The 21,341-nt window shown below is 51.6% G+C and overlaps 1 protein-coding gene across 1 annotated transcript in view; it reads right to left on the minus strand.

Moving 5' to 3' along the window:
* Positions 1-1,710: 1,710 nt before the first annotated feature.
* LOC139229312 (matrix metalloproteinase-21-like) overlaps positions 1,711-21,341 on the minus strand; it is an 88,755-nt gene continuing 69,124 nt past the window's right edge. The window contains exons 6-8 of the mRNA XM_070860998.1: positions 15,810-16,067; positions 4,900-5,072; positions 1,711-2,016 (exon numbers count right to left, since the gene is read on the minus strand). Coding sequence (XP_070717099.1) covers positions 1,711-2,016; positions 4,900-5,072; positions 15,810-16,067 — 737 coding nt within the window. The remainder of the gene's footprint in view (positions 2,017-4,899; positions 5,073-15,809; positions 16,068-21,341) is intronic.

Raw genomic sequence — 21,341 nt, forward strand, 5'->3', positions numbered from 1 at the left:
AACCACCAAACGTAACCCCTGTCAAAACAGTCTTTCTGCGGCAGAACTTTACGCACTTTCAGGACTCGGAAAGGACACGGGAGGAACCGAGTGTGACTGAGATACAATAGCAAGGGAGCTCAGCAAATCCCACCCACCCCAACACACTGAGTCCGAGGCCGAGATCAGGAGCTCCCCTCACCGACCACAATCCATGTTTCAGGCATGTCATTACTGATCAGAATATTGGGGCAGATCTCCCAAACTTCAATTAGAATTCATTACTCATCATCGGCACAGTTCATTTGAAAAAAATTAGTTCCTGGGATGTGGGTGTCGCTGGCAAGGCCGGCATTTATTGCCCATCCCTAATTGCCCCTGGAGAAGGTGGTGGTGAGCCGCCTTCTTGAACGGCTGCAGTCCGTGTGGTGAAGGTGCTCCCACAGTGCTGTTAGGGAGGGAGTTCCAGGATTTTGACCCAGCGACGATGAAGGAACGGCCGATATATTTCCAAGTCAGGATGGTGTGTGACTGGGAGGGGAACGTGGAGGTGGTGGTGTTCCCATGCACCTGCTGCCCTTGTCCTTCTAGGTGGTAGAGGTCGTGCGTTTGGGAGGTGCTGCCGAAGAAGCCTTGGCGAGTTGCTGCAGTGCATCTTGTCGATGGTACACACTGCAGCCAGGGGGCGCCGGTGGTGGAGGGAGTGAATGTTGAAGGTGGTGGATGGGGGGCTGATCAAGCGGCTGCTTTGTCCTGGATGGTGTTGTTGGAGCTGCGCTCATCCAGGCAAGTGGAGAGTGTTCCATCACACTCCTGACTTGTGCCTTGTAGATGGTGGGAAGGCTTTGGGGAGTCAGGAGGTGAGACACTCACCGCGGAATACCCAGCCTCTGACCTGCTCTTGTAGCCACAGTATTTATGTGGCTGGTCCAGTTAAGTTTCTGGTCAATGGTGACCCCCAGGATGTTGATGGTGGGGGGATTCGGTGATGGTAATGCTGTTGAATGTTAAGGGTCGGTGGTTAGACTCTCGCTTGTTGGAGATGGTCATTGCCTGGCACTTGTGTGGTGCGAATGTTACTTGCCACTTATCACCCCAAGCCTGAATGTTGTCCAGGTCTTGCTGTATGTGGGCACGGACTGCTCCATTATCTGAGGAGTTGCGAATGGAACTGAACACTGTGCAGTCATCAGCGAACATCCCCACTTCTGACCTTACGATGGAGGGAAGGTCATTGATGAAGCAACTGAAGATGGCTGGGCCTAGGACACAGGTTAGATACAGAGTAAAGCTCCCAATGTACCGGTGCTCCGGCCGATAATGGAGGACAATGAAGTACTCAGAGAATGCCCATTGTTGAGTGCCCCTTGACCTGCTGACCCCTAACCCTTGTTGAATAGGGCACGGACGGTGCAGTGACGTGGCTCTCCCTGCAGCTCCCTGGCCCGATGGCGGACACACCGGAGAGGCACAAAAATCACACTCGCCAAATAAAGGTCAGGGGTTTTGGTAAGTTGGTGGCGCAGGGGTGAAAGGCCAGGGGGTGAAAGGCCAGGGGTCAGCTTGCCGGCGAGTCAGTAGGGCCTGTCTGCGTTGTCGGTCGGCGAGCGTTGTGAAGTTAGTGAGATCCGGAGCGATCCTCTCCAGCGGGAGTGGGTTCCACACACACACCCCCCCCCCCCACCCCGCTCTCCCCCCCCCCCCCCACTCCCCTCCACCACGTGTCCCCTCCTACTGCCGGCCCGGCGTCCTGGAACCGTCCACCTCGCAGATGTCGAACCAGTGCTCGGCGATGCGGCCGCGAGGCAGCAGGCCGTTGAGGGGCAGCGAGGCATTGACCTCGCGGTCTTGCTTGTTGACCACCCGCCAGAAGACGGTGTCCTTGAAGACGAAGATGGCGGTGTGAGTGTACGAGTAGTAGACGGCGTCCAGGTTCCCCAGGGGATGGTTGCCCCGGACAACCGGCGGGAAGACATCCACGATGCGCTTGGGGTAACCGGGCACCGTGCTGTTCAGGTCCACGCTGAATGCCGTCACCTGCGGATCACAAAAAACATACATTTATAGAGCGCCTTTCACGCCCACTGGACGTCTCAAGGCGCTTTACAGCCAATGAAGTACTTTTTTTTTGGAGTATAGCCAGGGTGATCTCCTGGACTAGTGTCGATCGCCTGGATGGGTTGGAGAGGAATTTTCCCACATTTTTTTCTCCCTAAATTGGCCGGGGTTTTTGCCTCTCCCAGAAGATCACATGGCTCCGGGTGGGGTCAAAAGTTCCAGTATAAGGACTGTCGCAATTGTGGTGAGGCAAACTGGTTGGGATGGGTGCTCCGTCATTGTTCATAGGTTTATATGTAACCTTCAGGGCTGCTGACACGATGCGCCGAAATGGCCTCCATCTGCGCTGTAAATTTCTATGTTTCTATGTTTCTAGTCACTGTTGTAATGTGGGAAACGCGGCAGCCAATTTGTGCACAGCAAGCTCCCACGTACAGCAATGTGATAATGACTGGATAATCTGTTTTTGTTATATTTATTTGAGGGATAAATATAGGCCAGGGCACCAGGAATAAGGGGTTATGGGGAGCGGGCAGGGAAGTGGAGCTGAGTCCATGATCGGATCAGCCATGATCGTATTGAATGGTGGTACAGGCTCGAGGGGCCGAATGGCCCACTCCTGCTCCTATTTCTTATGTTATAACTCCACTGCTCTTCTTTGAAATAACGCTGTGGGATCCTTTATGTCCACCTGACAGGGCAGACAGGGCCTCGGTAAAACGTCTCATCCGAAAGGTGGCAGCTCTGACAGTGCAGCGCTCCCTCAGCACTGCACTGCGAGGGTCAGCCTGGATTTCTGTGATCAAGTCCCTGGAGTGGGATTTGAACCCACAACCTTCTGACTCAGCGGCGAAAGTGCTGCCCTCTGAGCCACAGCTGACAGTCCAGTCACCATCGAGATAACAGTAACACTGGTCAAGGTGCAGGGCTGCTCAACAGAACCATCTTTCCCCTCAACCGAGGATAAACCCCTCCCCTCCCTCAACCGAGGGACAACCCCTCCCCTCCCCAACTCAGGGTCAACTCGTCCCCTCCCCCAACTCAGGGTCAACCCCTCCCCTCCCCCAACTCAGGGTCAACCCCTCCCCAACTCAAGGTCAACTCGTCCCCTCCCCCAACTCAGGGTCAACCCCTCCCCTCCCCCAACTCAGGGTCAACCCCTCCCCAACTCAGGGTCAACTCGTCCCCTCCCCCAACTCAGGGTCAACCCCTCCCCTCCCGTCAACTCCGGGTCAACCCCCTCCCCTCCCCCAACTCAGAGCTAACCTCTCCCCTAACCTAGGGTCAACCCCTCCCCTCCCCCAACTCAGGGTCAACCCCTCCCCTCCCCCAACTCAGGGTCAACCCCTCCCCTCCCGCCAACTCCGGGTCAACCCCTCCCCTCCCCCAACTCAGGGCTAACCCCTCCCCTAACCTAGGGTCAACCCCTCCCCTCCCCCAACTCAGGGTCAACCTCTCCCCTCCCGCCAACTCCGGGTCAACCCCTCCCCTCCCCCAACTCAGCGTCAACCCCTCCCCTAACCTAGGGTCAACCCCTCCCCTTCTGCCAACTCAGGGCCAACCCCTCCCCTCCCCCAATGTAAGGTCATCCCTTCCCCTCCCCCAATGTAGGGCCAACCCCTCCCATCTCCACAAAATATTGAGTAGACTCGGCGGCCTATTAACTCTCTGGAGTTGAGAAGAAAAAGAGGTGGTCTCATTGAGACACGTAAGATTCAGAGGGGGATTGACAGGGTAGATGCAGGGAGGATGTTTCCCCCGGGCTGGGGAGTCTAGAACCAGGGGTCACAGTCTCAGGATAAGGGGTCGGCCATTAAGACTGAGTTGAGGAGGAATTTCTTCACTCAGACTGTTGTGAATCTTTGGAATTCTCTGCCCCAGAGGGCTATGGAGGTTCAGTCTTTGAGTATATTCAAGACAGAGATCGATAGATTTTTGAAATCTCGGGGAATCGAGGGATATGGAGATCGGGTGGGAAAGTGGAGCTCAGGTCGATGATCAGCCCTGATCTCATTGAATGGTGGAGCAGGCTCGAGGGGCCAAATGGCCGACTCCTGCTCCTAATTCTTATGTTCTTGTGTTCTTAGGGACAACCCCCTTCCCAAAGCCCCAATTGTGGCCCAAACCTTTCCCCCTGACACAGCAACAAAAGCACACTGAAACCACAGTTAGAGGCAGGCTCAAGCGCTCTCAGAGGGACATCGTGGGGGACAGTCTAGCCAACGTGCTCAGGGGGACTAACAAAGAACGGACATACAGAGCACAAGGTATCTACACCATGCTGTACCTGTCCTGGGAGTGTTTGATGGGACAGTGTAGAGAGAGCTTTACTCTGTATCTAACCCCCTGTACCTGCCCTGGGAGTGTTTGATGGGACAGTGTAGAGGGAGCTTTACTCTGTATCTAACCCCCTGTACCTGCCCTGGGAGTGTTTGATGGGACAGTGTAGAGGGAGCTTTACTCTGTATCTAACCCCCTGTACCTGCCCTGGGAGTGTTTGATGGGACAGTGTAGAGGGAGCTTTACTCTGTATCTAACCCCCTGTACCTGCCCTGGGAGTGTTTGATGGGACAGTGTAGAGAGAGCTTTACTCTGTATCTAACCCCCTGTACCTGCCCTGGGAGTGTTTGATGGGACAGTGTAGAGGGAGCTTTACTCTGTATCTAACCCCCTGTACCTGCCCTGAGAGTGTTTGATGGGGCAGTGTAGAGGGAGGCTGTGTCAATGCCTGGCGTTGGCCCCGATTGAGATGATGTGCAGCAACATTGGAGAACGAAGGCAGTCACTGGCAGAACCAGCAGTGGTGACTCGTGGCTGAAGAGGATCAGAGTTGGGAGTGAGTCGGAGATGAGAGATACTCACATTGAAACCTTTGAAGAAGTATACGCAGTGATCCCTCTTGTCGAAGTAGATGGTGTCGATGGGCCCGTCAATCCCCGGAAAGCCTTGTGAGATGGAACGTGGATAGCGGTTGCCCTGAGGATCCTCAGTGTAGACTCTGTCGTTGTCATTGTCAAAGTGCCAGTACATTGTCCCTACACAAAAACAGCAGAGGGGGAGAATAGAGTACGAGAGGAAGCTTGCCGGGAACATAAAAACTGACTGCAAAAGCTTCTATAAATATGTGAAGAGAAAAAGATTAGTGAAAACAAACGTAGGTCCCTTGCAGTCAGGTTCGGGTGAATTTATAATGGGGAACAAAGAAATGGCGGACCAGTTAAAAAATCCTTTGGTTCTGTCTTCACAAGGGTCTAGTGAGAAGGAGGAACTGAAGGAAATCCTTATTAGGTGGGTAATTGTGTTAGGGAAATTGATGGGATTGAAGGCCGATAAATCCCCAGGGCCTGATAGTCTGCATCCCAGAGTACTTAAGGAAGTGGCCCTAGAAATAGTGGATGCATTGGTGATCATTTTCCAACATTCTATCGACTCTGGATCAGTTCCTATGGACTGGAGGGTAGCTAATGTAACAACACTTTTTAAAAAAGGAGGGAGAGAGAAAACAGGTAATTATAGACCGGTTAGCTTGACATCGGTAGTGGGGAAAATGTTGGAATCAATTATTAAAGATGAAATAACAGCACATTTGGAAAGCAGTGACAGGATCGGTCCAAGTCAGCATGGATTTATGAAAGGGAAATCATGCTTGACAAATCTTCTGGAATTTTTTGAGGATGTAACTAGTAGAGTGGACAAGGGAGAACCAGTGGATGTGGTGTGTTTGGACTTTCAAAAGACTTTTGACAAGGTCCCACACAAGAGATTGGCGTACAAAATCAAAGCGCATGGTATTGGGGGTAATGTACTGACGTGGATAGAGAACTGGTTGGCAGACAGGAAGCAGAGAGTCGGAATAAACGGGTCCTTTTCAGAATGGCAGACAGTGACTAGTGGAATGCAGCAGGGCTCAGTGCTGGGACCCCAGCTATTTACAAAATACATCAATGGTTTGGATGAAGAAATTGAGTGTAATATCTCCAAGTTTGCAGATGATACTAAACTGGGTGGCGGTGTGAGCTGTGAGGGGGACGCAAGGAGGCTGCAGGATGACTTGGACAGGTTAGGTGAGTGGGAAAATGCATGGCAGATGCAGTATAATGTGGATAAGTGTGAGGTTATCCACTTTGGGGGCAAAAACATGAAGACAGAATATTATCTGAATGACAGCAGATTAGGAAAAGGGGAGGTGCAACGAGACCTGGGTGTCATGGTTCATCAGTCATTGAAAGTTGGCATGCAGGTACAGCAGGCGATGAAGAAGGCAAATGGTATGTTGGCCTTCATAGCTAAGGGATTTGAGTATAGGAGCAGGGAGATCTTAATGCAGCTGTACAGGGCCTTGGTGAGGCTTCACCTGGAATATTGTGTTCAGTTTTGTTCTCCTAATCTGAGGAAGGACGTTCTTGCTATTGAGGGAGTGCAGCGAAGGTTCACCAGACTGATTCCAAGGATGGCTGGACTGTCATATGAGGAGAGACTGGATCAACTGGGCCTTTATTCACTGGAGTTTAGAAGGATGAGAGGGGATCTGATAGAAACGTATAAAATTCTGACGGGACTGGACAGGTTAGATGCGGGAAGAATGTTCCCGATGTTGGGGAAGTCCAGAAGCAGGGAACACAGTTCAAGGATAAGGGGTAAGCCATTTAGGACTGAGATGAGGAGAAACTTCTTCACTCAGAGAGTTGTTAACCTGTGGAATATCCTACCGCAGAGAGTTGTTGATGCCAGTTCATTGGATATATTGAAGAGGGCGTTAGATATGGCCCTTATGGCTAAAGGGATCAAGGGGTATGGAGAGAAAGCAGGAAAGGGGTACTGAGGGAATGATCAGCCATGATCTTATTGAATGGCGGTGCAGGCTCGAAGGGCCGACTGGCCTACTCCTGCACCTATTTTCTATGTTTCTATGTTTCTAGTAGGAAGCCATTTGGGCCCATTGTGTCCGTGCCGGCCGACAAAGAGCCGCACAGCCCTTGGTCAGCAGCCCTGAAGGTTACATATAAACCTATGAACAATGACGGAAAGGCAAAGAGCACCCAGCCCAACCAGTCCGCCTCACACAACTGTGACACCCCTTATTCTGAAACATTCTACACTCCACCCCAACCGGAGTCATGTGATCTCCTGGGAGAGGCAAAAACCAGATAAAAACCCAGGCCCATTTAGGGAGCAAAAATCTGGGAAAATTCCTCTCCGACCCATCCAGGCGATCGATCTAGTCCAGGAGATCACCCTGGCCATACTCTGTTCCCTGCAGTACTTACCATTATATCTGCGCCGGCCAACAAAAGGTCATCCAGCCTAATCACAATTACCAGCTCTAGGTCCGTAACCTATGGTCAGACAGAGCGTGAGCATCTCCCAGACAGCTCCAGTTAGTGAGGGCGTGCTGAGCCCCATCTCCGCCTTGTTCCTGGCACTGTCACTTGTCTCAGTGTCCCTGCGGAAGCTCATGGGGTTACAGCCTGGACACATTACCTCGAGCCGACCGCACTGGTACAGACCGTTCAGCCCAACGGGTCTACGTTGGAGTTAATGCTCCTCATCAGCCTCCCTCACCCCCCCCACAACCCTCTTCATCTCACCCAATCAGCATATTATAGACTCGTACAGCACAGAAGGAGGCCATTCGGCCCATCGAGTTTGTGCCGGCTCTTTCAAAGATCAATCCAGAAAGTCCCACTGCCCCCGTCCTTTCCCCATATCCCCACCATTTGTTCTCCGTCAAAAAGTTATCCAACTCCCTTTTGAAAGCCATGATTGAGTCTGCCTCCACCACCCTCTCGGGCCGTGCATTCCAGATCCTAACCACTCGCCGCGTAAAAATGTTTTTTCTCATGTCACCTTTGGTTCTTCTGCCAATCGCCTTCAATCTGTGTCCTCTGGTTCTCGACCCTTCCACCAATGGGAACAGTCTCTCTCTCTCTACTCTGTCCAGACCCCTCCTGATTTTGAACACTTCCATCAAATCTCCTCTCAACCTTCTCTGCTCCAAGGAGAACAACCCCAGCTTCTCCAGTCTGTCCACGTCACTGAGGTCCCTCATCCCTGGAACCGTTCTCGGAAATCTTTTCTGCTCCCTCTCTAAGGCACATCCTTCCTAAAGTGCGGGGCCCAGAATTGGACACAATACTCCAGCTGGGGCCGAACCAGTGTTTTATACAGGTTCATCATAACTTCCTGGATTTTTTATTGATAACGCCCAGGGTCCCGTATCCCATAAGCAGCTTTACTCACTGCTCTGTTAACCTGTCCTCCCACCTTCGAAGATTTGTGCACAAACACCCCCAGGTCTCTCTGCTCTTTAACCCCCTTTTAAATTTTACATAAGAACATAAGAAATAGGAGCAGGAGTAGTCCATACGGCCCCTCGAGCCTGCTCCACCATTCAATACGATCATGGCTGATCCGATCATGGACTCAGCTCCACTTCCCCGCCCGCTCCCCATAACCCCTTATTCCCTTATCGGTTAAGAAACTGTCTATCTCTGTCTTAAATTTATCCAATGACCCAGCTCCACAGCTCTCAGTTAGCATTTATCGTCTCTCCTCATTCTTCCTACCAAAATGTATCATCAAATATTTTTCTGTGTTGAATTTCACTGCCGCATGTCCGCCCATTTCACCAGCCTGTCTATGCCCTCTTGAAGGCTATTGCTATCTTCCTCACCATTTACTATATTTCCAAGTTTCGTATCGTCTACAAATTTCAAAATGTTGCACAACTTCTATTCCTTTCTCCCTTGTGCAGTTACCCAGCTTCTCCTTAGATGCATCGAATTTGGGCAATGAGCAGGGAAGTGCGGCTAATTGGAGAGCTCGCTCAAAGAGCCGACACAGGAACGATGGGCCGAATGGCCCCCTTGTGTGCTGTGTGATTCAGTGCAGGTGGATGGATCAGCTGCAGGCCCCGGTTGTGGGGACTCCGGCAATGGTTGGTCGGGGACACCTGGGAGTCCCTGGCCACAGACCGCCCTAAGTGGAGGAAGTGCATCCGGGAGGGCGCTGAGCACCTCGAGTCTCGTCACCCGAGAGCATGCAGAAACCAAGCGCAGGCAGCGGAAGGAGCGTGCGGCAAACCTGTCCCACCCTCCCTTTCCCTCAACCACTGTCTGTCCCACCTGTGACAGAGACTGTAATTCCAGAATTGGACTGTTCAGTCACCTGAGAACTCAGTTTTGGAGTGGAAGCAAGTCTTCCTCGATTTCGAAGGACTGCCTGTGATGGATTTGCTTCATGGATTATTTGCTCAAGAAGTCACAGCTACTCATTTGCTGTAAATAACTAGCTGGTTTATCAGCACAGGTTTAACAAACAAACTGAACACGACCAGTCCATTCACCAGGCTCACAACAGCCCGCATCTCATCGTGGGGAACCTGAACTCAATTAACTGGGGGTTTTATTGAGTATTGTGAGCAACATGTGACTGGGTGCAGCGGGGCACCTCTGTCTTTGTCAGTGTTTGCGGGCCTGGCCAAGTGGGCCATTAACCGGTCCAGGCAGCGGGCAGTCGAGGGGGTCGTTCAGCCCGACTGCCTGCCTCTCTTCCGCGGTTACATCCGAGCCAGGGTGTCCCTGGAGATGGAGCACGCGGTGTCCACCGGTACGCTCGCGGCCTTCCGCGAGAGGTGGGCGCCGGAGGGACTGGAGTGTATCATCAGACGGTGAAGTGGTGAGCAGAACTGCACGCAGTATTCCAGCACGGGCCAGTTCACACTGCGATATATGTGCGCACTGGGCCCGTGCAGCAGAGCTGGTCTCCAGTCACCTCGGTTAACCCTTGCCACTGGAGATTGTACTACGTTCAAGACGCTCTTTAAATGCAAGCTATTGTTTACCGAGAGGCTGTACACCAGAGACTGACAATGGGGAACACAGCAGGTGGATCCGAGTCTGTGGAGAGTCAAGATCAGAGTTTTCCAAACGGTCTGCCTGCTGACTCCATCATGGTGGGTTCCAGGGCCAGGCTGAGGGAGTGCCGCACTGTCGGAGGGGCAGTACTGAGGGAGTGCCGCACTGTCGGAGGGGCAGTACTGAGGGAGTGCCGCACTGTCGGAGGGGCAGTACTGAGGGAGTGCCGCACTGTCGGAGGGGCCGTGCTGAGGGAGTGCCGCACTGTCGGAGGGGCAGTACTGAGGGAGTGCCGCACTGTCGGAGGGGCCGTGCTGAGGGAGTGCCGCACTGTCGGAGGGGCAGTACTGAGGGAGTGCCGCACTGTCGGAGGGGCAGTACTGAGGGAGTGCCGCACTGTCGGAGGGGCAGTACTGAGGGAGCGCCGCACTGTCGGAGGGGCAGTACTGAGGGAGTGCCGCACTGTCGGAGGAGCAGTACTGAGGGAGTGCCGCACTGTCGGAGGGGCAGTACTGAGGGAGTGCCGCACTGTCGGAGGGGCAGTACTGAGGGAGTGCCGCACTGTCGGAGGGGCAGTACTGAGGGAGTGCCGCACTGTCGGAGGGGCAGTACTGAGGGAGTGCCGCACTGTCGGAGGGGCAGTACTGAGGGAGTGCCGCACTGTCGGAGGGGCAGTACTGAGGGAGCAGTGCTGAGGGAGTGCCGCACTGTCATAGGGGCAGTACTGAGGGAGTGCCGCACTGTTGGAGGGGCAGTACTGAGGGATCGCTGCACTGTCAGGGGGGCAGTACTGAGGGAGTGCCGCACTGCCGGAGGGGCAGTACTGAGGGAGCGCCGCACTGTCGGAGGGGCAGTACTGAGGGAGCACCGCACTGCCGGAGGGGCAGTACTGAGGGAGCACCGCACTGCCGGAGGGGCAGTACTGAGGGAGCCCCGCACTGTCGGAGGGGCAGTACTGAGGGAGCACCGCACTGCCGGAGGGGCAGTAACATAGAAACATAGAAACATAGAAAATAGGTGCAGTAATAGGCCATTCGGCCCTTCGAGCCTGCACCGCCATTCAATAAGTTCATGGCTGAACATGCAACTTCAGTACCCCATTCCTGCTTTCTCGCCATACCCCGTGATCCCCCTAGTAGTAAGGACTACATCTAACTCCTTTTTGAATATATTTAGTGAATTGGCCTCAACAACTTTCTGTGGTAGAGAATTCCACAGGTTCACCACTCTCTGGGTGAAGAAGTTTCTCCTCATCTCGGTCCTAAATGGCTTACCCCTTATCCTTAGACTGTGACCCCTGTTTCTGGACTTCCCCAACATTGGAAACATTCTTCCTGCATCTAACCTGTCTAAACCCATCAGAACTTTAAACATTTCTATGAGATCCCCTCTCATTCTTCTGAACTCCAGTGAATACAAGTCCAGTTGATCCAGTCTTTCTTGATATGTCAGTCCCGCCATCCCGGGAATCAGTCTGGTGAACCTTCGCTGCACTCCCTCAATAGCAAGAATGTCCTTCCTCAGGTTAGGAGACAAAACTGTACACAATACTCCAGGTGTGGCCTCACCAAGGCCCTGTACAACTGTAACAACACCTCCCTGCCCCTGTACTCAAATCCCTGTACTCAAAGTACTGAGGGAGAGGGTGCACTGTCAGAGGGACCGTACTGAGGGAGTGCCGCACTGTCGGAGGGACAGTACTGAGGGAGTGCTACACTGTCGGAGGGGCAGTACTGAGGGAGCGCTGCACTGTCGGAGGGGCCGTCTTTCAGATGAGACATTAAACCGAGGCCCCGTCTGCTCCCTCAGGTGGATGTAAAAGATCCCATGGCCACAATTTGAAGAAGAGCAGGTGAGGTATCCCTGGTGCCCTGGCCAATATTTAGCCCTCAACTAACACCTTAAGAATAAAAACAGATTATCCAGTCAGTATCTCAGTGCTGTTTGTGGGAGCTTGCTGTGTGTTAATTTTGGCTGCCGAGTTTCCTACATTCCAACAGTAACTATTTTTCAAAAACTACTTCATCGGCTGTAAAGCACTTTGATTAACCTGAGGTCGAAAAAGCCCTTTAGAAATGCAAGTCTTTCTAATGCTCTGCCATTTATTCCTGAACCCTCAATGATTGCTTGCTAATTCCAATTCACTCCTGGCTAGCCTCCCACATTCTCCCCTCCGTAAACTAGAGGTGATCCAAAACTCGGCTGCCCCGTGTCCTAACTCACACCGAGTCCCGCTCACCCATCACCCCCTGGCTTCGCTGACCTACATTGGCTCCCGGTTAAGCAACGCCTCGATTTCAAAATTCTCATCCTTGTTTTCAAATCCCTCCATGGCCCTCACCCCCTCCCTGTCTCTGTAATCTCCTCCAGCCCCACAACCCCCCCTGAGATGTCTGCGCTCCTCTAATTCTGCCCTCCTGAGCATCCCTGATTATAATCGCTCCACCATCGGTGGCCGTGCCTTCTGTTGCCTGGGCCCCGAGCTCTGGAACTCCCTCCCTAAACCTCTCTGCCCCTCTCTAAACCTCTCCACCTCTCTCTCCTCCTTTAAGACGTTCCTGAAAACCTGCCTCTTTGATCAAGCTTTTGGTCATCTGCCCTAATATCTCCTTATTGGCCCGGTGTCAAATTCTGTTTTGTAACGCTCCTGTGAAGCGCTAACACATAAGGTGCTATATAAATGCAAGTTGTTGTTGTCTTGTTGCAATAAGATTTACAGCCACCAGATGGTGGTGTTGCCCTGCCGATCCCTGGCACCAGGCGTCCGAAGTCTCCACTGTCCTGCTGTGAAACTCAACCAGTTTTTTCACCCCAAATCCTTCCTGATACCCCCTCCCCACCGCTGCTCGGAGATTGTGAGTGAGGGCTAACAGCCGAAACCCCTGAGATACCTTCTCCGTTCCGATGAACGAGGCCCAATAAATCGCACCATGTCTTCCCAGCTCTACTCTCCCGTTCCTGGCCCCACGCTATGAACCCTCACTGCCCCCTCTCCCCGAGTCTAATACCCCTCCTATAATGGCATGGACCGAACTCTAACCCTTCCCCCCCCCCCCCCCCCACTCCCTCCCCCTGCAGGCCTGGGGTTCAGAGAGCAGGTGGGCCCCGGATGACATCATCAGCGTCCAATCTGCATATTTAAAGAGGGACCGATCCACCGATCCGGGGGGCTGGGGGGCGCTGGGAAATCAGCAGCGCGCCGGGCCGAGTGACCAGGGCCACGACCCCCGCGGAGAAACCACATCAGGAGCAGCAACAAGTAGGTGTGTGTTCCTTTTACTGACCTGGGCCGCCTCGCCCTTTAACCCTCGCTCCCCTGGTACTGGCCGACTGCCCAATCCGCGCTCCCTCCCCCCGCTGATGTCGGTGTTGTCGCCCGCCGCTGCTCCCAGGGGGGGGGGGGCGGAAGTGAATTTCGGGGCCGGGACTGTGTAGCGCCGCCGCTGAACTCTCGCCCAATTTAGCGGGAGTCGCGAATGCACCCGATTTCTCCCCCCAACTGTGGTCACTAATGTCCTCAAGTCGCTGGAGAAATACCACCATCGATGTCCCCACAAGATCCTGCCAATCCCCTGGGAGGACAGACGCACCAACGTTAGTGTCCTCGACCAGGCCAACATCCCCAGCCTCGAAGCACTGACCACACTCGACCAGCTCCGCTGGGCAGGGTCACATAGTTCGCAAGCCAGACACGAGACTCCCAAAGCAAGCGCTCTACGCGGAACTCCTTCATGGCAAACGAGCCCATGGTGGGCAGAGGAAACATTACAAGGACACCCTCAAAGCCTCCCTGATAAAGTGCAGCATCCCCACCGACACCTGGGAGTCCCTGGCCAAAGACCGCCCTAAGTGGAGGAAGTGCATCCGGGAGGGCGCTGAGCACCTCGAGTCTCATCGCCGAGAGCATGCAGAAACCAAGTGCAGGCAGCGGAAGGAGTGTGCGGCAAACCAGTCCCACCCTCCCTTTCCCTCAACCACTGTCTGTCCCACCTGTGACAGGGACTGTGGTTCTTGTATTGGACTGTTCAGTCACCTGAGAACTCATTCTAAGAGTGGAAGCAAGTCTTCCTCGACTCTGAGGGACTGCCTATGATGATGATGAACCCTCGCCCAATTTAACGGGAGTCACTGATGAGAGGCACAAATGCTCACGATTTCTCTCCCCCAACTGTGTTTACCAATGTCCTTCAGGGACGGGAATCTGCCGCCCTTACCCGGTCTGGCCGATATAGACATAGAAACATAGAAACATAGAAAATAGGTGCAGGAGTCGGCCATTCGGCCCTTCGAGCCTGCACCGCCATTCAATGAGTTCATGGCTGAACATTCAACTTCAGTACCCCATTCCTGCTTTCTCACCATACCCCTTGATCCCCTAGTAGTAAGGACTTCATCTAACTCCTTTTTGAATATATTTAGTGAATTGGCCTCAACAACTTTCTGTGGTAGAGAATTCCACAGGTTCACCACTCTCTGGGTGAAGAAGTTTCTCCTCATCTCGGTCCTAAATGGCTTACCCCTTATCCTTAGACTGTGACCCCTGGTTCTGGATTTCCCCAACATTGGGAACATTCTTCCTGCATCTAACCTGTCTAAACCCGTCAGAATTTTAAACGTTTCTATGAGATCCCCTCTCATTCTTCTGAACTCCAGTGAATACAAGCCCAGTTGATCCAGTCTTTCTTGATATGTCAGTCCCGCCATCCCGGGAATCAGTCTGGTGAACCTTCGCTGCACTCCCTCAATAGCAAGAATGTCCTTCCTCAAGTTAGGAGACCAAAACTGTACACAATATTCCAGGTGTGGCCTCACCAAGGCCCTGTACAACTGTAACAACACCTCCCTGCCCCTGTACTCAAATCCCCTCGCTATGAAGGCCAACATGCCATTTGCTTTCTTAACCGCCTGCTGTACCTGCATGCCAACCTTCAATGACTGATGTACCATGACACCCAGGTCTCGTTGCATCTCCCCTTTTCCTAATCTGTCAAAATTCAGATAATAGTCTGTCTCTCTGTTTTTACCACCAAAGTGGATAACCTCACATTTATCCACATTATACTTCATCTGCCATGCATTTGCCCACTCACCTAACCTATCCAAGTCACCCTGCAGCCTCATAGCATCCTCCTCGCAGCTCACACTGCCACCCAACTTAGTGTCATCCGCAAATTTGGAGATACTACATTTAATCCCCTCGTCTAAATCATTAATGTACAGTGTAAACAGCTGGGGCCCCAGCACAGAACCTTGCGGTACCCCACTAGTCACTGCCTGCCATTCTGAAAAGTACCCATTTACTCCTACTCTTTGCTTCCTGTCTGACAACCAGTTCTCAATCCACGTCAGCACACTACCCCCAATCCCATGTGCTTTAACTTTGCACATTAATCTCTTGTGTGGGACCTTGTCGAAAGCCTTCTGAAAGTCCAAATATACCACATCAACTGGTTCTCCCTTGTCCACTCTACTGGAAACATCCTCAAAAAATTCCAGAAGATTTGTCGAACATGATTTCCCTTTCACAAATCCATGCTGACTTGGACCTATCATGTCACCTCTTTCCAAATGCGCTGCTATGACATCCTTAATAATTGATTCCATCATTTTACCCACTACCGATGTCAGGCTGACCGGTCTATAATTCCCTGTTTTCTCTCTCCCTCCTTTTTTAAAAAGTGGGGTTACATTGGCTACCCTCCACTCCATAGGAACTGATCCAGAGTCAATGGAATGTTGGAAAATGACTATCAATGCATCCGCTATTTCCAAGGCCACCTCCTTAAGTACTCTGGGATGCAGTCCATCAGGCGTACGTGCCCCCAGAATATTCTAGAACCTTCTGAGTTTTGGGAGCGTCAGCTCCTGCTAACGAGGCCCACGTCGAGCGAGTGAGCGGAGGAAACGCGGCCTCACCTTTGAAGAAGAGGGTTGTGTCCTTGTTCCAGGTCCAGATGTGAACAAACCCGTCCATGTCGGAGGTAGGGAGTCCCCTCCAGCCCACCACCAGAGGGATGGGGTCTCCGTAGCGGGTCCTGTTGAAGCGGTTCTCGTACATCCAGTACCAACTGCGCCGTAAGAAGTAGGTGTTGAAACGGTAGGTCACTTCGCCAAAGTCATTCTCCTCTCTCCGCACCCAGTCGAACACTGTGTTGAAGCTACCTTCACAGACCCCTGGGTGACAGACAGACACACGTGCACGTTATTTCAGCTCAGTGCTCCGATAGCACCTGTACAGTCACCCTTTACCTTTTAACCGCTTCGATTTCATTTAGGTTCTGTTTAACCGGCCTATTGAAGGAGCCTAGTAACTTACTCCCCAGGCCCCTTGCGGTGAAAGTCTTCCCTTGACCCCCCCCCCCAGGACTCACACAAGACGCTCGACACCACCCAGGACAAAGCAGCCCACTCGATTGTCACCTCATCCACCACCTTCAACATTCACTCCCTCTGTTATATATGCAGACTCTCTCTGTGTGGTCACTGTATAGTTGCATAAGATAGAGACATGTTACCTGATGCGCTATCAATAATGTGGATAAGTGTGAGGTTATCCACTTTGGTGACAAAAACAGGAAGGCAGACTATTATCTGAATGGTGACTGATTAGTAAAAGGGGAGGTGCAACGAGACCTGGGTGTCATGGTACATCAGTCATTGAAGGTAGGCATGTAGGTACAGCAGGCGGTGAAGAAGGCAAATGGTATGTTGGCCTTCATAGCGAGGAGATTTGAGTACAGGAGCAGGGAGGTCTTATTGCAGTTATACAGGGCCTTGGTGAGACCACATCTTGAGTATTGTGTTCAGTTTTGGTCTCCTAATCTGAGGAAGGACATTCTTGCTATTGAGGGAGTGCAGCGAAGGTTCACCAGACTGATTCCAGGGATGGCTGGACTGAGACATGAAGAAAGACTGGATCGACTAAGCTTATCCTCACTGGAATTTATAAGAATGAGAGGGGATCTCATAGAAACATATAAAATTCTGGCGGGACTGGGTTAGATACAGGAAGAATGTTCCCGATGTTGGGGAAGTCCAGAACCAGGGGTCACAGTCTAAAGATAAGGGATAGGCCATTTAGGACTGAGATGAGGAGAAACTTTTTCACCCAGAGAATTGTGAACCTGTGGAATTCTCGACCACAGAAAGTTGTTGAGTCCAGTTCGTTGGACATATTCAAAAGGGAGTTAGATGTGGCCCTTACGGCTAAAGGGATCAAGGGGTATGGAGAGAAGGCTGGGGTGGGGTACTGAGGTTGCATGATCAGCCATGATCTTATTGAATGGTGGTGCAGGCTCGAAGGGCCGAATGGCCGACTCCTGCACCTATTTTCTATGTTTCTATGTTTACACTGTGTATATACTATGCTGGCACCACTAGAGGGTGCAACTGGTGGAGACCGGGGTTTCCTGGCGCTGTGGCAGAGGCTGTCCACCAGAGGGCACTGCGGTGGGAGACCTGAGGGTCACCTGTATAGGTGTGCAGGGCCCAGTATAAAAGGCTGCCCACCATGCTTGTGCCTCACTCTGGAGTTACGAATAAAGGATCAAGGTCACTACAGTTTGAGTACAACATATTGCCTCGTGGAGTCATTCATAATACATTACAGACATAACATCCTCCACCACCGGCGCACCGTGGCTGCAGTGTGTACCATCTACAAGATGCACTGCAGCAACTCGCCAAGGCTTCTTCGACAGCACCTCCCAAACCCGTAACCTCTACCACCTAGAAGGACAAGGGCAGCAGGCGCATGGGAACACCACCTCCTCCATGTTCCCCTCCCAGTCACACACCATCCTGACCTGGAAATATATCGGCCGTTCCTTCATCGTCGCTGGGTCAAAATCCTAGAACTCCCTCCCTAACAGCACTGTGGGAGCACCTTCACCACACGGACTGCAGAAGTTCAAGAAGGCGGCTCACCTTGTCAAGGGCAATTAGGAATGGACAATAAATGCCGGCCTTGCCAGCAATGCCCACAGCCTGAGAATGAATAAAAACGAAGAGTAGATCAGTGCGACCCGTTTCCCATCCCGTGACAGGGGCCTGGTCTCTCCTGGCAACGGGTGTGAGTTTGGGATATCAGGGGGATTGAGAGATGTGCTCAGCACTGTGGGATGTTAAAGCAGCACACATCACACCCACAGAACATCAAACTATTCACATATAAGCTCTGGTGCAGATTCACAACAGATCTGTCATGTATGTATGTATGCTTGGGGTTACTAGCCACTAGGTGGCGCCACTGTTGGAGGTCATTGGGCTGTACGCACGTGTGTGCGGCCCAGGTATAAAAGGCCAGCCATCTTGTAATGTAATCACTTTGGGCCCTAATAAAGCAGAGCCAGGTTTGTACCTGTGTGAGTTTACAGTATTCAGTCTATCGAGTTATTACATACATAACATTTGGTGACGAGGTAACTTAAGAACCTTCACATGCAAAAATGAGCACAATTGGAATTCTGGAGAGATTCATGGAGGGAGAGGACTGGTCAGATTTTGTAGCTCGCCTGGACCAGTACTTCGTGGCCAACAAAATGGAGGAACCCACTGACGCAGTTAGTCGCAGGGCGGTCTTCCTCATGGTTTGTGAACTCATAAAGAATCTTCTCTCGCCTGCAAGTCTAATGGACAAAGACTATGAGGAATTGTGTGCTCTGGTACGTGACCATCTCAAACCAGAAGTAGGCATCATCATCTCACGATATCGATTCTACACGCACGTTCATTCTGAGGGCCAGAATGTGTCGGAATCCATTGCCGACCGAAGACATCTAGCTGAACCGTGTAAGTTCGAAAACGCATTGGGAGACATGCTGCGGGACTTCTTTGTAATCAGCATTAACCACGAGGCGATCCTGCGTAAGCTACTGGCGGCAGAGACGCTGGATTTGAGCAAGGCCATCAAGATTGCTCAGGCATGCATGACGACGGACAAAAACTTAAAGCAGATATCATCGAAAAATTGGAACTCGGCAAGTACTGTAACCAACATTGTATCGTCGTTTGACAGAGCTGCATATGGCAGGGCCATCGCGATTGTGTACGTGAAACCTGTGGCTGCCCATAGTCCAACGGGAATGAATCCGATTTCACCGTGATGGTGTTGTGGGGGCAATCATCGGCCTCATCAGTGTCGGTTTAAACAGTGCATTGATAAAGGCTGTTCGAGACTGGGGCATCTCCAGCGCATGTGTCCAACTGAGCAAGCGTGCTGCGACACACCACGTGGAGGATGATGACCAGTATAGCGCAGATCTGGATATGCAATCCGAGATACCAGAGGAGGAAGTGTATGGACTGTATTCATCCCCAACAAAGAGCCAACCGATAATGAGTAATGTAAAACTTAATGGTGTGCCGGTATTGATGGAATTGGACTCAGATGTGAGTCAATCAATAATGAGCCAGAGGACATTCGACAAGCTGTGGGATACTAAGGCTATGAGGCCTAAGCTGAGTCCAGTCAATGCTAAGTTGCGTACGTACACTAAAGAACTCAGTGGTGATTGGCAGTGCAGTAATCAAGGTGTCGTATGATGGTGAGCTTCATGATTTACCGTTATGGATTGTTCCAGGCAATGGTCCAACGCTGTTCAGCAGGAATTGGCTAGAAAAAAATCAAATGGATTTGGAACGATATCAAAGCGTTGTCATCGGAGGATGATACTCCATGTGATCAAGTGCTGAGTAAGTTCCCCCTCGCTGTTTGAACCAGGCATCGGCAATTTCACGGGAGCTAAGGTGCAGATCCACATGGACTCAGAAGCAAGACCCATCCATCATAAAGTTCGGGCGGTTCTGTACATGATGAGAGGGAAGGTCAAAATCGAATTGGACAGACTCCAGTGTGAAGGGGTCATATCACCAGTTGAATTTAACGAATGGGCCAGCCCCACTGTTCCTGTGTTGAAAAGTGATGGCACTGTCAGGATTTGTGGAGACTACAAGGTTATGATCAACTGAGTTTCGAAACTGGATCAATACCCGTTACCGAAGGCTGATGACCTGTTTGCAACGCTAGTCGGGGGGAAGTCGTTCACTAAGCTGGATCTGACGTCAGCCTACATGACACAGGAGCTGGTCGAGATGTCGAAGAAACTTACCTGCATCAACACTCATAAAGGACTATATTTACAACAGGTGTCCTTTCGGAATTCGCTTGGCTGCAGCCATATTTCAGAGGAACTCGGAGAGTCTACTGAAGTCCGTCCCTAGAACCGCCGTGTTCCAAGATGAGATCCTGGTCACAGGTCGTGACACCACCGAACATCTGAACAACCTGGAAGAGGTTCTACATTGTCTGGACAAAGTGCGACTCAGACTGAAACGTTCGAAGTGCGTCTTCATAACTCCGGAAGTCGAATTCCTGGGGAGGAAAATTGCTGCTGACAGCATCAGGCCCATGGACTCGAAAACCGAGGCCATCAAAAATACACCCAAGCCTCAGAATGTGATGGAGCTGCGTTCGTTCCTTGGTCCACTCAACTACTTCGGTAATTTCCTGCCTAGATTGAGTACTTCATTAGAGCCACTGAACATGCTGCTAAGAAAAGGCGACAACTGGGTTTGGCGTGCGTCTCAAGATAGAGCTTTTGAGAAAGCTACAAATCTATTTTACTCTAACAAGCTGCTGGTACATTATGATCCATGTAAGCGTCTAGTATTGGCCTGTGATGCTTCATCATTGGTTGCGTGCTCCAACAAGCTAATGAGTCGGGTAAACTCCAACCTGTTGCATATGTCAAAGGCGGAAAGAGCCTACAGCAAGGTAGGAAAAGAAGCATTAGCCTGTGTGTATGGGGTTAAATAGATGCATCGGTACCTGTTTAATCTTCGGTTTGAACTGGAAACAGATCACAAGCCGCTCATTTCATTGTTTTCGGAAAACAAAGGTATCAATACCAATGCTTCATCCCGCATCTAGAGGTGGGCGCTGACATTATCTGCCTATGATTATGTCATTCGCCACAGACCTGGTACCGAGAATTGTGCCGATGCACTGAGCCATCTGCCGTTGCCCGCACTGGAGGTGGAGATGCCACAATCTGCAGACCCACTGTTAGTTATAGATGCTTTTGAAAATGAAGGAACCCCTGTCACGGCTCAACAAGTTAAGACCTGGACCAGCCAGGACCCGATATTATCGGTTGTGAAACGTTGTGGCCTTATTGGTGATTGGTCTGCCATACCCAAGCAAATGGGTAATGAGACCAAACCTTACAACCGTCGCAAAGACAAACTATCCATTCAGTCAGATTGTTTACTGTGGGGTAATCGTGTTGTTATGTCTAAGAAAGGCAGAGAGAAATTTGTACATGATCTACATAGGACTCATCCGGTATTGTCATGATGCAAGCCATTGCCAGGTCTCATGTATGGTGGCCTGGAATTGACTCTGATCTGGAATCATGGGTGCATCAGTGCAACACTTGCATGCAGCTC

Source organism: Pristiophorus japonicus, chromosome 2, assembly GCF_044704955.1.
Source record: "Pristiophorus japonicus isolate sPriJap1 chromosome 2, sPriJap1.hap1, whole genome shotgun sequence".
Classification (NCBI taxonomy): Eukaryota; Metazoa; Chordata; class Chondrichthyes; family Pristiophoridae; genus Pristiophorus; species Pristiophorus japonicus.